Genomic DNA, 13917 nt, shown 5'->3' with positions numbered 1-13917 from the left:
TAAACTAATTTAAATAAAGTGCAAACATGAATGAATTACAACTGAAAACAATTATTAAAATGTTTAGCAATGATATGCTATCTCAATTCAAATTCAGGAGTTGAACTGGAATTCATAAGCTATTTTCTTAATTTATTTCCAAAAGGCATAAAATACAGATTAATGGAAATGCAATGATATAGGCCTACTATTAATAAAAAAAAAAACTGTAGAAAAACCCTCTTAAGACCGTGCATCATTATAACTGCCAACTTTAATGTTGCTGTATTAGATAAGATCTTTAAAATATCTACTGAGCTTACCATCCATGGCCAATTAAACAAATCTTATTACCACTTATGCATTATAGCTGAAATCGATTCACTTACTCTGCAGTGGCCTGTTGATGCTGGCCAATCTTGAGGTGGTAGAGACCTCTCCTCATCCAGGCCCATTTGGCAGAGCCTGGAGTGGCACTCTCTGTTACGGACTGCAGAACAGTCAGAGCTGAGTCCTAAGTGCAGAAAACACATCGCACAGTCAATAAACTCTATTATCAGGAACTCTGTGTCTTCTACAGCATCTACAACAAGACAAGTTCTTTGCAAGTTTGATTTTGAAACTAAGCAGAGGATACCCTCACTGCGACTGTCAAGACCTTTCAACACTCACCATGTCCCCCTGCTCCATGCTGAGGTCTACAGTGGCCGCTCCAGCCTCGGCATCAGAGGAATCCAGCTCAAATGCTCTCTTATAGCAGCCTCTGGCTCTGCCTTGATCTTTTGCTACCTCTCTATAGTAATGACCCAGGAAACGAAACACTGAACCAAGACACGGGTCCAGCTTAGCAGCCTTTAAACAATAGAAAACCAATTATGACTTATTTATATTCAGAGATAAAATACTCTGTAGTCTATATAAAAGGATAAAGAGCATTAGGTTTGCCTTGAGTAGATGTGTGTGGGCTTTGCTGCGGTCCCTTCGCATTTCCTCTCCCATGTTCCAGTACAGGCTCCCCAGCAGGAAGAACAACTCCCCATTATCTGGGCTTCCGGATAAAGCCTCCAGAAAGCTGTGAGACCGAGAGAAGACAAGAGGATCAGTGTTTGGAGTTTAAATCTATGTTATACTACATGTGTGTGTGTAGAAGGGGTCTCAAACCTCTCTTCAGCTTGTGTGTGCTGTTCTTTAGCAACATGTGCCAGTCCCTTCAGAGTGAGACCCTCCACGGATCCTGGGTGAGAGCTCAGCAGCTCCGCTGAAACCTGTAACAATCAGTTCATTCAAACATGATCTTGTCTACTTAGCATTTTTTTTTTTTAAACATCTGTCTTCTTAAAATCTATTGTTTCACCTGAAATGCTTCCTCAGTTTGGCCCTTTTGCAAGTGAGCTCTTCCTTTCAACGCTAGAAGCACTGGGTCATTTTTGGCATCTGAAATCTATGTTATGTAAATCAAACAGATTATCAAACAAATATCTTTTTTTTTTTTTTTATAAATTATTCCTTTTTTATTTCAAGTGAATGCTGCTCTTGTGACCTTGCGGTTTATCAAATCCCGTTTCCACAAAAAATATTAAGCAGGACAAACATTTTCAACATTGAAAATAATAAAAAATGTTTATTTATTAAAAAATCAGCATATTAACTGATTTATCATTTAGAGAGTTTAAGTGACACAGGACAGGAGTAATGACACAAAACAGGAGTAATCTCTGCTGAAAATTCAGCTTTTCCTTTACAGGAATACGTTCCATTTTAAAAGACATTAAAATAGAAAAAGAGTTATTTCACACTGTATTAATATTTCATAATAATATTATTTCATAGTATTTTTGATCAAATACTTGGTGAGCATAAGAGACTTCTTTCAAAAAGATCTGTTTTAGACTGTCAGTCTTTGGTTTAAAATGATACCTGTGTAAGGATCTGCAGAGCTTCATCAGCATCCTGGTCTCTTCCTGTCCTCACCAGAGCCTCTAGTTTCAACTTCTGCAGCTTATGAGTCCAATCATCAGAGTTCCCCACACTCCACTTCAGCCCTGAACACACAAAACAGAATATTTCCCAGAACAGCCCATTTCAGCTCTGCTAGTGCAGCTGATTGAGTAGTTGTCATGTTGGCGGTGTTTTTTATCATCCAGTACCTTGGCTGGAAGCTGTGGCACTGTCAGAGTATTTGTGCATTTTTAGTTGAGCCAGAGCAAGATTATACCAGCCAATGATGGAGGAGCGCATACACTTCAGTCCTGCAGGAAAAACACAACAAGAGTTAAACATACTATTTGTAATTTACACAGTAAATTACAATTAAATTTGTAATTTTATAGTTTAGGAAGTTGAATTAATGTTGAACAGCTAAACATGAGCATAAATCAGAGTTATTAAAACATTTCCAGTCATCAAAATGAATCAAGAAATGCATTAAATCCTTCAATTACAGAATATGATACACTGCATTTCTCGCTTTATATACTCCAGTCTGAAACATTCTTATCAAGAAGCATGAGAGACTTTGATAATCTTAGTGCTCCATCCATATTGGAGCAAAACACTAAATATCTGGAAATTCTCTACGGTATAAACTCACCCAAACTAATCTTTTTGATGGCATCCTCATAATTTCTTTCCTGGCAAGCTTTAATACCGAGACCAAAGTGAGCTTGCGAGTTGTTTGGATCCAGTTCTAAGAGACGGCTAAAACAGCAGACGGCTTTCTCACTGAAATCGCCTACAAGGATCATCAGAAATCAGATTTTTAGAAACAGGATTATTTTCATACTTACATTAGTGCTCAAATGTTTGGAGGGGGTAGGTGTTTCTAAAAAAATCGCACAAAGGCTGATTTCATTTAATCAAAAATACAGTAAAAACAGTAAAATTATGAAACATTATTCAAATTAAAAAACAAGTTTTCCATTTCAATACATTAAAAAAATATATATATTTTAAGAAATCCTTCCCGATCAAGATTCAGTTATTCTAATATGCTGCTTAAGAAACATTTCTTTTTAAAAAAAAAACACGTACTAACTCCAAACTTATAAACAATGAATAGGTAAGAACAGAAGTAAAAAAAACAACTTGCCTGTTCTGATGTAGTAGTGCTCACTCAGGACCTCTAAAGGGTAGGAGAGTTTCGGATAGAGGAACCTTGTGGCATCACAAGCTTCCTTTAGCTTGAACACCTCATGAGGAAGCTGCAGAATACACAATATGAATTCTTCGCTTTGGTCCAGTCATTATGATTGTGAATATTACAATAATTGTGGCACATAACATCTTGCCAACCTTAGAAAGACATTTAATGTAATCCAGTATAAAGCTCATGTGGGCATCACTGGGCACATCTACCATCGTGTGAAAAGCTCTTTCAAATGCTATTACCAGCTGTTGAGCAAAGAACAACAGAGTAAGCTTTGCAAAAAAATGGATGTGATGACACTAAATCGGGGCCATGCACAAAAAAAGCACTTCAATTTATTTTCGAAAAGTAGGATTTGAGAAATAAAGCCGGTGAAGTTGACTGACGTGCTGCTGGGTCTCGTTGTCCTGATCCTCAACAGTGTCCTTCAGGAGTCTGGCCATCTCCTTCCACAGCTCGTGCAGCTCCGAGCAATCCGACCCTACCTCTCTCTCCCTCACCTGGATTAACCTCCTCCACACTCTGGCCACCTGTGGGTGAAGTAGCAGACATTCCACACATATGCAGATATAAAGCATGATGGTGACTTTACAAATAATGTGTAGATGTGTGTAGGTAACAGACAGTGCAGTTAAATCCTCTAAAAGTCCTTCTAACGTTATTTAAAGATCACACCTGTAAATAGTTCTTCTCCGACTGATAGACTTCCACCAACTTCTTGCTCACTTCATAACATTTCGCTTTGTCTGAGCTGCAAACAGAGAAATAAAAATAGATAAAATCAAGCAATAGTATTCTTTTAATCTTTAAAAAAAATTATATATATATATATATATATATATATATAAACGAAATGACCCCTAAAGAAACTCTCAGATTACGATGTAAAAAGATGTGCTCCCATCTTACTTCTCATATCTCCGATAACCAAATATAAATGTTTTGGAGACAAATAAATACTCATCCTAGTTTTGTCGGCATGATTATAATAATGAAAGCGCAAAGAATATCCCTGATTTAATATTTTTCAAATATTACATTTCAAATATTAATTTAAATTAGGGGACAACTCAAAAATGTAAGAAATTCAGAAAAAAAAAACATAATTAGTGAAAATTATTAACACTTTCAAAAATGCAGAAAGGTCAATAAAGGTGCAAAAGATTTAAAGCTATTATAATTGATTAATATATTTGCTCCCCCCTCCCCTTTAAAATAATGCTAAGAGAAAAGAAGACCATTTTACTTGCCTTTCATACAGTGTAATAAGTTTCTGGTAAATCTTTGGCAGCTCGGCTTTGAAATCTGCTTGGTCACTTTTTTCGTACAGATTTGATAAACCCTGTAAAAGAAATATACATCTAGTAAATATTCATTGCTGGCTCCAGCAGTGCTCAATATCATAAAAATACAAATTAACAAATAGTTACCAAACGATGTCTCTGGATAAACACTCCATTTGGACTATTCATTACAGTTTGTACACCATGACTGACCTGCCATGCAAGCAGCTGCTCTGGCTCCAGTTCAGTTGCCTTTCTGTAGGCGCTCTGAGCCTGATCCGGCTGCTGCAACTCTGTGGCTGCCACTCCAATAAACACCCAGGCATTGTAGTTATTCTTCTCAAGTTTGAGAACAGCCTGGGTGCACAAATAGAGTTTAACTTGAGAGAGAGACATGTTTAACTTACCTACCCCTGCAAATACAGTCAATCAAGAGAAAAGTATAAGCTGGAAGTCTATCTACATGTCTACGGTGATAAAGGATGTTATGTGACGTGACTGTACGCTGAGTGACAGCTGGAAATAAACACTTACCTTACAATGTTTCAAAGCTTCTTTATACTCTTTATTTTTTATGGCTTCTCTGGCACTTTTTAGCTCAGCTTTTACTTCTTTACTGGACATTTTCTTAAAAAAAAAAATAAGTCATAGACGTTAATAAAGCAGCAGCAGTAAAGGTTGTTTACAATTAGCCTTGTATGTTATGCTGCCTGAAAACGTGCAGACATTGGAGACGTATTCTTTAAAGCGTACAAAAATAACTAAACGGTAATATTAACAATTTTAATGGCAAAAATTATATAAGTATAATGTTAATGTAAGAGATGCACATACGGCAGAACTTCGTTGGTTCCCGTTCAGCAAGACGCAAGAAGCGCATGCGTGGATGATACTTAACGCGACGTCATTATACCGCGACAAGCATTGTTTTCAATCCCCTACAATAAAAAATGCTTATTCGTGTCCGTGCCTTATAATCATTTTATATTAATAATATGGAATATTTAAAAAAAAAATGTATTTAATATTCCCAGAGAGGCGTCTGGTGCAATCTCAACCAAACTGATTATGTTTGGAGGAGGAACTAAAGTTAAGCAGCCAATCACTTGAAGAGTTGACTACACACGGACCATTCGGTGAACTCAACAATGCAGCCCATGGCCCTGTCCCAAATGGCACACTCCGGACTTGTGGACTTCCTCAGAGTCCACACTTCGGTGACGTCATGTAGTGCAGACCTATAGGGCCCTTAGCGCGAGTCCGCGAGGGTGCATTGAGAAGTATTTTGGGACAGACTCGATCGTCACGCCGGAAACAGGAAGAAGGTCTGGTTGACTTATCCCTCTCCATACGGAGCTGAATAAACTTAAAGGTCATCTCATCAGTCCCTTTATTAGAAAAATATCACAAATATCATTAAACAAATTACAGTCTTTAGCATAGAGAACAGGGTTAATTTTAATTTCCCAAATAATATGTCCATGTGAAATACACAGCCTGCTTTTACAGTTCTATAATTGTAAATGCCACCTGGGCATTAGAATAGATGTCATGGTTATTTAAATGATAAATACATTTGTACATAATAATACATAATGTTAAATTTTAACACAAAATTAAAATGAGTTTAAGAAAAATGTATAGGTTTCAATATTCATACTACGTTTATATGACTCATAAAGACATGACATTCGGTTCTATTTATGTAATGAATCATAATGCGATCGTATTATTTAACGCGCTATTATTATGTTTGAGATATCAACTGGTCGATAATGTTTGTATAACTGTAAGTAACAACTGGTAAAATGTACGCCTATGTCATAAAAAACATTGATACTTTTACACTTAAATATTCTCTTCTCAGCCATGTTTACAGTCCGTGAGCGAAATATCCTCCCATCTGTTGTCTGATTGGTCTTTCGCAAGGATTCCTGGGTAGTTGAAGTGCGTGGAGCCTGCTTCTATGCGGGCTTCGCGGAAGACCGCTTCAAGGGTACAAAGGGGGCGCTGCTGAGCACACTTCGCATTTCAAGTCCACGAGACCGAAAGTCCACATGAAGTGCGCGATTTGGGACAGGGCCCATGTTTACTGTGTCCCATGTCAGAGACTTTTTGAATCGGAGAGTTATCTGAAAATACCCTTCTAAAGGCTCACTGTTCAAAGCTTTACTTTTGTTTATATATATATATATATATATATATATATATATATATATATATATATATATATATATATATATATATATATATACAGTCGTGGCCAAAAGTTTTGAGAATTACATAAATATTAGTTTTCAAACAGTTTGCTGCTAAACTGCTTTTAGATCTTTGTTTCAGTTGTTTCTGTGATGTACTGAAATATGATTACAAGCACTTCATACGTTTCAAAGGCTTTTATCGACAATTACATGACATTTATGCAAAGAGTCAGTATTTGCAGTGTTGGCCCTTCTTTTTCAGGACCTCTGCAATTCGAACTGGGCATGCTCTCAATCAACTTCTGGGCCAAATCCTGACTGATAGCAACCCATTCTTTCATAATAACTTCTTGGAGTTTGTCAGAATTAGTGGGTTTTTGTTTGTCCACCCGCCTCTTGAGGATTGACCACAAGTTCTTAATGGGATTAAGATCTGGGGAGTGTCCAGGCCATGGACCCAAAATTTCAACATTCTGGTCCCCGAGCCACTTAGTTATCACTTTTGCCTTATGGCACGGTGCTCCATCGTGCTGGAAAATGCATTGTTCTTCACCAAACCTTTGTTGGATTGTTGGAAGAAGTTGCTATTGGAGGGTGTTTTGGTACCATTCTTTATTCATGGCTGTGTTTTTGGGCAGAATTGTGAGTGAGCCCACTCCCTTGGATGAGAAGCAACCCCACACATGAATGGTGTCAGGATGCTTTACTGTTGGCATGACACAGGACTGATGGTAGCGCTCACCTTTTCTTCTCCGGACAAGCCTTTTTTTTCAGATGCCCCAAACAATCGGAAAGGGGCTTCATCGGAGAATATAACTTTGCCCCAGTCCTCAGCAGTCCATTCACTATACTTTCTGCAGAAGATCAATCTGTCCCTGATGTTTTTTTTGGAGAGAAGTGGCTTCTTTGCTGCCCTTCTTGACACCAGGCCATCTTCCAAAAGTCTTGGCCTCACTGTGCATGCAGATGCGTTCACACCTGCCTGCTGCCATTCCTGAGCAAGCTCTGCACTGGTGGCACTCCGATCCCGCAGCTGAATCCTCTTTAGGAGACGTTCCTGCGCTTGCTGGACTTTTTTGGACGCCCTGAAGCCTTCTTTACAAGAATTGAACCTCTTTCCTTGAAGTTCTTGATGAACCTATAAATTGTTGATTTAGGTGCAATCTTAGTAGCCACTATATCCTTGCCTGTGAAGCAATTTTTATGCAACGCAATGATGGCTGCATGCGTTTCTTTGCAGGTCACCATGGTTAACAATGGAAGAACAATGATTTCAAGCATCACCCTCCTTTTAACATGTCAAGTCTGCCATTCTGACCCAATCAGCCTGACATAATGATCTCCAGCCTTGTGCTCGTCAACATTCTCAGCTGATTTAACAAGACGATTACTGAAATGATCTCAGCAGGTCCTTTAATGACTGCAATGAAATGCAGTGGAAAGGTTTTTTTGGGATTAAATTAATTTTCATGGCAAAGAATGGCAAGCACGTTATATATAATGGAAAGCCATTATATATATACAACCCGAATTCTGGAAAAGTTGGGACGTTTTTTAAATTTTAATAAAATGAAACTAAAGGAATTTCAAATCACATGAGCCAATATTTTATTCACAATAGAACAAAGATAACGTAGCAAATGTTTAAACTGAGAAATTTTACACTTTTATCCACTTAATTAGCTCATTTAAAATTTAATGCCTGCTACAGGTCTCAAAAAAGTTGGCACGGGGGCAACAAATGGCTAAAAAAGCAAGCAGTTTTGAAAAGATTCAGCTGGGAGAACATCTAGTGATTAATTAAGTTAATTGATATCAGGTCTGTAACATGATTAGCTATAAAAGCTTTGTCTTAGAGAAGCAGAGTCTCTCAGAAGTAAAGATGGGCAGAGGCTCTCCAATCTGTGAAAGACTGCGTAAAAAAATTGTGGAAAACTTTAAAAACAATGTTCCTCAACGTCAAATTGCAAAGGCTTTGCAAATCTCATCATCTACAGTGCATAACATCATCAAAAGATTCAGAGAAACTGGAGAAATCTTTGTGCGTAAGGGACAAGGCCGGAGACCTTTATTGGATGCCCGTGGTCTTCGGGCTCTCAGATGACACTGCATCACTCATCGGCATGATTGTGTCAATGACATTACTAAATGGGCCCAGGAATACTTTCAGAAACCACTGTCGGTAAACACAATCCGCCGTGCCATCAGCAGATGCCAACTAAAGCTCTATCATGCAAAAAGGAAGCCATATGTGAACATGGTCCAGAAGCGCCGTCGTGTCCTGTGGGCCAAGGCTCATTTAAAATGGACTATTTCAAAGTGGAATAGTGTTTTATGGTCAGACGAGTCCAAATTTGACATTCTTGTTGGAAATCACGGACGCCGTGTCCTACGGGCTAAAGAGGAGGGAGACCTTCCAGCATGTTATCAGCATTCAGTTCAAAAGCCAGCATCTCTGATGGTATGGGGGTGCATAAGTGCATACGGTATGGGCAGCTTGCATGTTTTGGAAGGCTCTGTGAATGCTGAAAGGTATATAAAGGTTTTAGAGCAACATATGCTTCCCTCCAAACAACGTCTATTTCAGGGAAGGCCTTGTTTATTTCAGCAGGACAATGCAAAACCACATACTGCAGCTATAACAACAGCATGGCTTCATCGTAGAAGAGTCCGGGTGCTAACCTGGCCTGCCTGCAGTCCAGATCTTTCACCTATAGAGAACATTTGGCGCATCATTAAACGAAAAATACGTCAAAGACGACCACGAACTCTTCAGCAGCTGGAAATCTATATAAGGCAAGAATGGGACCAAATTCCAACAGCAAAACTCCAGCAACTCATAGCCTCAATGCCCAGACGTCTTCAAACTGTTTTGAAAAGAAAAGGAGATGCTACACCATGGTAAACATGCCCCGTCCCAACTATTTTGAGACCTGTAGCAGAAATCAAAATTGAAATGAGCTCATTTTGTGCATAAAATTGTAAGCTTTCTCAGTTTAAACATTTGCTATGTTATCTATGTTCTATTGTGAATAAAATATTGGCTCATGTGATTTGAAAGTCTTTTAGTTTTCATTTTATTAAAATTTAAAAAACGTCCCAACTTTTCCGGAATTCGGGTTGTAAACAAAAGTATATATATATAATTTTTTTAATTATTAAAATACTGTTTATTTCTAAAAACTCAAAGCTGAAATTTTTTAGCAGCCATTACTTCAGTCTTTATGTCACATGATCCTTCAGAAATCATTCGAAGATGCTGATGCTGAAGTAACATTTCTTATTATTAATGTTGAAAACAGTTAAGTTTTTTTTTTTTCTTTAAACCATGATGCATTTTTTTTCAGAATTTTTAAATGTTCAACAAAGTTCAAATCAGCAGCGGTTATTTGAAATAAAATGTTTTGGTAACAATGTAAAAATATTTACTGTGTCTTTTAATTTAATGGAGCCTTGCTGCATAAAAGTATTAATTTCCTTAAAACATTACTGACCCAAAAAAACAGTAGTGACGAAATACATTTCTCAGAGATGTCCTCCTGTTATCGTCATGTGAAGAACAAGCACAACTGAAGTCATTTGATTCATGACTAGTCGACACAAATCTAACACAGTGACTATACTCTGTAGCAGAACTAATCGTCTGTGCCCCCCCCGAAACATCTGTGGATACTGAACTCTGAACTGGACCTCACGTGACTGACCAAACATAATCATGCTCCTGTCTGATGCCTTCGTAGTCACTCGCACCTCTGGCGTGACACTCACGCTTGGACTTCAGCGTGAGATTGAGTGTCACGCCAGATGCGTGAGAGTTGGCAACCCTGTTATAGACTATAATAAACTAAATAAATTCTCAACAGTGATTATTTACAATTTTTTCAGTCACTTTAACGTTGCAGAATTACTGGGCTGTGTTTCAAAACCTAGAGAGCTGCCTAACTAGAAAGCGTAAGCTTATGTAGGCAGCTCACCAGGGTTTATGAAACAGAATCTGTATTGTCTGACTTCTGTTTTCGTATTTCTGAAGGATGGCAGGTTAACTTTTTCTCCAGGCAAAAAAGTTGTACAGCCGCCTTAAATCAATTCTATGAGGGAAACTGGTGCTGTTTTACTTAACTTGTACACTAATTCACCAATCTGCTGTCTTTCCTGGGCAGGTATAGTATTAGTCAGACTCTGCATATTGATGTTTCTTGTGTACCAAAATTGTTGTGTACATGCACTGTAGAAAAAAATTGAAAAAAAGATGAATGTCTTGATGTATCCAAATATGTTTTGGCAGCTATTTTAGCAGCTATTTTTTCTTTTTTTTTCTTTTATGTGGTCAGTTTATTCACTTGACTCAGGCCTGGAACAACTATACTGTAAATGTCTTGATCCAAATGCCACCACATGGATGGACCGCTTAAGAAAGAGTGGGTACCACACTCATAGCATGGGGAAATTAGACTACACGTCAGGACATCACTCTGTCAGGTGACTTTTGAGTAGCCCCGAAAATGTATTTGGACACTCAAATATACTCTTTCATTTCAAAAGTGGCTTGGCAAGATTTTTAATGTCTTTGAAATACATCTCACCAAGACTGCATTTATTTGAAAATAAAGTAAATTAATTATTACTATTTAAATTAACTGCGTTATATTTTAATATTTTATCTTGAAATATAATTAATTTCAGTGATATAAAAACGTAATTTTCAGCAGCCTTTACTCCAGTCCTCTGTGTCACATGATTCCATAAATCATTCTAATCTGCTGTTTTAGCGTGTTTTGAAAATTATGAAACAAATATACCGTTTTAAATATAGGCAAAAAACAGTTTTGATGTCTGTAACTTCTCTGCTGTTCAGTAATCATGTGGAGCCATGGACCAGAGAAGTTCACTGGACTTAATTTGGGATTTGCATCCAAGAATCAGAAAACTAAACAAAGCTTGAAATCTTCACGCAGTGTGTTTCGATTCAGAGGGAAACAGTTGAATAGTAAAAATTAAAGTAAACTAGGAAAATCTGCACACTGTTTAACTATTCCCTTTATTTTCTAAAAAAGAAGATCAGAGATCTTGGCCAGATAAATTATAATGCTTAATAGTGACAGACAAAATTAAATAGAATCAGTAAAAACAAAAGTAAAAAAAAAAAGTATTTTGTCCACTTTGTAGTTACAGCAGTTCCAAACAAAAACCGTCAAATATTATATACTAACAATATAATTAGCTCATTAATGTGTTTCTGCCGTTTCATGACGTCGTCTTTTTTAAATTTATGTTTCTGAAGACTTACAACCTTAGTGAATTTGTGTGGCAGGGGCATCGCTGGGTATTCTAAAATTAAAATGATTAAGAACTGTTTTCTGTAATTAAACTAAACTAAAATGAAATAAAATATAAATATTAAGCCTGAAATTTAAAATAGAAATGTTACCATCAGCAACTAACTGACATAAAATAACTTTAAGTTACTTAATGTACTAAAACTTTAAAAGTAAAACTTTATTTACTAAAAGAATAATTAAAGCTATATAGAAATATATATATATATATATATATTTAAAACTAATAAGAAAATTACATGACACTTAAACTAAAATGAAAAACATAAACATAAAATATAAAAATAAAGGTTAATTAGAACATTATTAAATATTATAATAGTGTGTAAATAATATAAAAAAAGCACCGCTGTTATTATAATCACATATTTTGGTTGACTATAATTATTACTGATTTTATCCACAGCATGTACACTAATAACAGAGTTAGTCTTGCAGTGGCAGTTCATCTGTGGCAGCAGTTAATCTGAAGTACTCTGACAATGATTGTGTTTTCTCCCAAAGGTTTCTTATGATCAAGTATCTGTTCCAAAGTGGTTGCTGGTTGAAGACATACACCCTGTGGATTACTACTCCACGTTCACCAAAAATTGCAGTGGCCACTTCACAAAAGAAGAGATCAGAAACATTAAAGCCATTTATGCCATGTGTTCTGAAACTGTTTTGTCACTGGGTTTGAGTGTAAGGATATACTGTGATCTTCTGTCTGTAGGTGAGGTGATAGCTGCTCTCGGAAACACTGACTTACTGAACAGCACAGTCGTACTCTTCACTTCGGATCATGGGGATCCAGCCATGGAACACAGGCAGTTCTATAAGATGTCCATGTTGGAGGGCAGCTCTCATGTCCCTCTGCTTATTATGGGCCCAGGAGTGAAATATGGTTTTGAAATCAGTCTACTTGCATCGCTAGTGGACATTTATCCCACTGTGCTTGGTAAGGAGAACTGATCGCACCAGTTTTTTTCTTTGGGGGGGGGGGGGGGGGGGGGGTTGGGATGAATTATGACCTGGAAATATTTTAATTTCTTTCCATCTGCTTTATATGTTAGATCTTGCTGATGTTCCACAGCAGGGGGTCTCAGTGGTCCCTCACTAATCCCTCTGGTTTCTGGGGTCAGTGTTAAGTCTGCAGAGCCTCATCATGGCTGGGTACTCTGTGAATATCATGGTTGCAATACAAATGGCTCCACATATGCTGAGGATCGCCGAGTGGAAGTACATCACATATGCAGATGGATTGACCATTCCCCCACAACTCTTTAGTGAGTTTCTTCTCATGATAGCATTGCTGATGATGTGTAATAAAACATATATCTTCTTTTGCCATAGTATTCTGGATAACAGGTATGTGATGTCCCTGTTATATATAACTATTTTAAGTAACTGGTTTCAATGTTCTCACCACATAGACTTGTCCAAAGATGAATCAGAAGTGAAAAATGTTGCATCACTGTTCCCTGATGTATGTCAGGACTTGGACAAGCTGTTACGCACAATTGTGCGGGGAAGTCGTGACTTAGTGGTTAGAGAGTTTGACTCCTAACCCTAGGGTTGTGGGTTTGAGTCTTGGGCTGGCAGTACCACGACTTATGTGCCCTTGAGCAAGTCACTGAACCCCCAACTGCTCCCCGGACGCCAGGATAAATGGCTGCCCTCTGCTCCCTGTGTGTTCATGGTGTGTGTGTGTTCACTGCTGTGTGTGTACGTGCGCTTTGGATGGGTTAAATGCAGAGCACAAATTCTGAGTATGGGTCACCATACTTGGCTGAATGTCACTTCATTTTCACTTGGTGGACTACCCCAGTGTCTCCCAAGCTCACAGTTTCTGGAATAGAAGCAAAGCCTAGGAGATAGTTACTCCCAGATCATAGCCAACTTGCGATGGCATATTGACTGGCAAAAGGATGCCAAGTCCCATGAGAGAGATATTGAGGAGTGGCTATTAGGGTTGGATTGACCATCAGATTTGT

The 13917-nt window shown here is 37.7% G+C and overlaps 1 protein-coding gene and 1 pseudogene across 1 annotated transcript in view; one reads left to right on the top strand and one right to left on the bottom strand.

The window, feature by feature from the left end:
- Nucleotides 1-5304, bottom strand: part of LOC132138715 (tetratricopeptide repeat protein 37-like) — a 31487-nt gene extending 26183 nt beyond the window's left edge. Inside the window, exons 1-16 of the mRNA XM_059547697.1 lie at nucleotides 5242-5304; nucleotides 4942-5034; nucleotides 4621-4764; nucleotides 4375-4466; nucleotides 3800-3875; nucleotides 3511-3654; nucleotides 3271-3369; nucleotides 3068-3179; nucleotides 2570-2710; nucleotides 2127-2228; nucleotides 1897-2021; nucleotides 1334-1420; nucleotides 1141-1244; nucleotides 925-1051; nucleotides 652-831; nucleotides 369-493 (exon numbers count right to left, since the gene is read on the bottom strand). Coding sequence (XP_059403680.1) covers nucleotides 369-493; nucleotides 652-831; nucleotides 925-1051; nucleotides 1141-1244; nucleotides 1334-1420; nucleotides 1897-2021; nucleotides 2127-2228; nucleotides 2570-2710; nucleotides 3068-3179; nucleotides 3271-3369; nucleotides 3511-3654; nucleotides 3800-3875; nucleotides 4375-4466; nucleotides 4621-4764; nucleotides 4942-5031 — 1748 coding nt within the window. The 5' untranslated portion in view covers nucleotides 5032-5034; nucleotides 5242-5304. The remainder of the gene's footprint in view (nucleotides 1-368; nucleotides 494-651; nucleotides 832-924; nucleotides 1052-1140; nucleotides 1245-1333; nucleotides 1421-1896; nucleotides 2022-2126; nucleotides 2229-2569; nucleotides 2711-3067; nucleotides 3180-3270; nucleotides 3370-3510; nucleotides 3655-3799; nucleotides 3876-4374; nucleotides 4467-4620; nucleotides 4765-4941; nucleotides 5035-5241) is intronic.
- A 7138-nt stretch (nucleotides 5305-12442) lies between these two features.
- Nucleotides 12443-13904, top strand: LOC132134723 (arylsulfatase K-like; annotated as a pseudogene).
- The last annotated feature ends 13 nt before the right edge of the window (nucleotides 13905-13917 follow it).

Source organism: Carassius carassius, chromosome 4 (genome assembly GCF_963082965.1).
Source record: "Carassius carassius chromosome 4, fCarCar2.1, whole genome shotgun sequence".
NCBI classification, from domain to species: Eukaryota; Metazoa; Chordata; class Actinopteri; order Cypriniformes; family Cyprinidae; genus Carassius; species Carassius carassius.
Note: the sequence above shows the minus strand (reverse complement) of the source record. Positions and strands in the feature narration are given on the sequence as shown.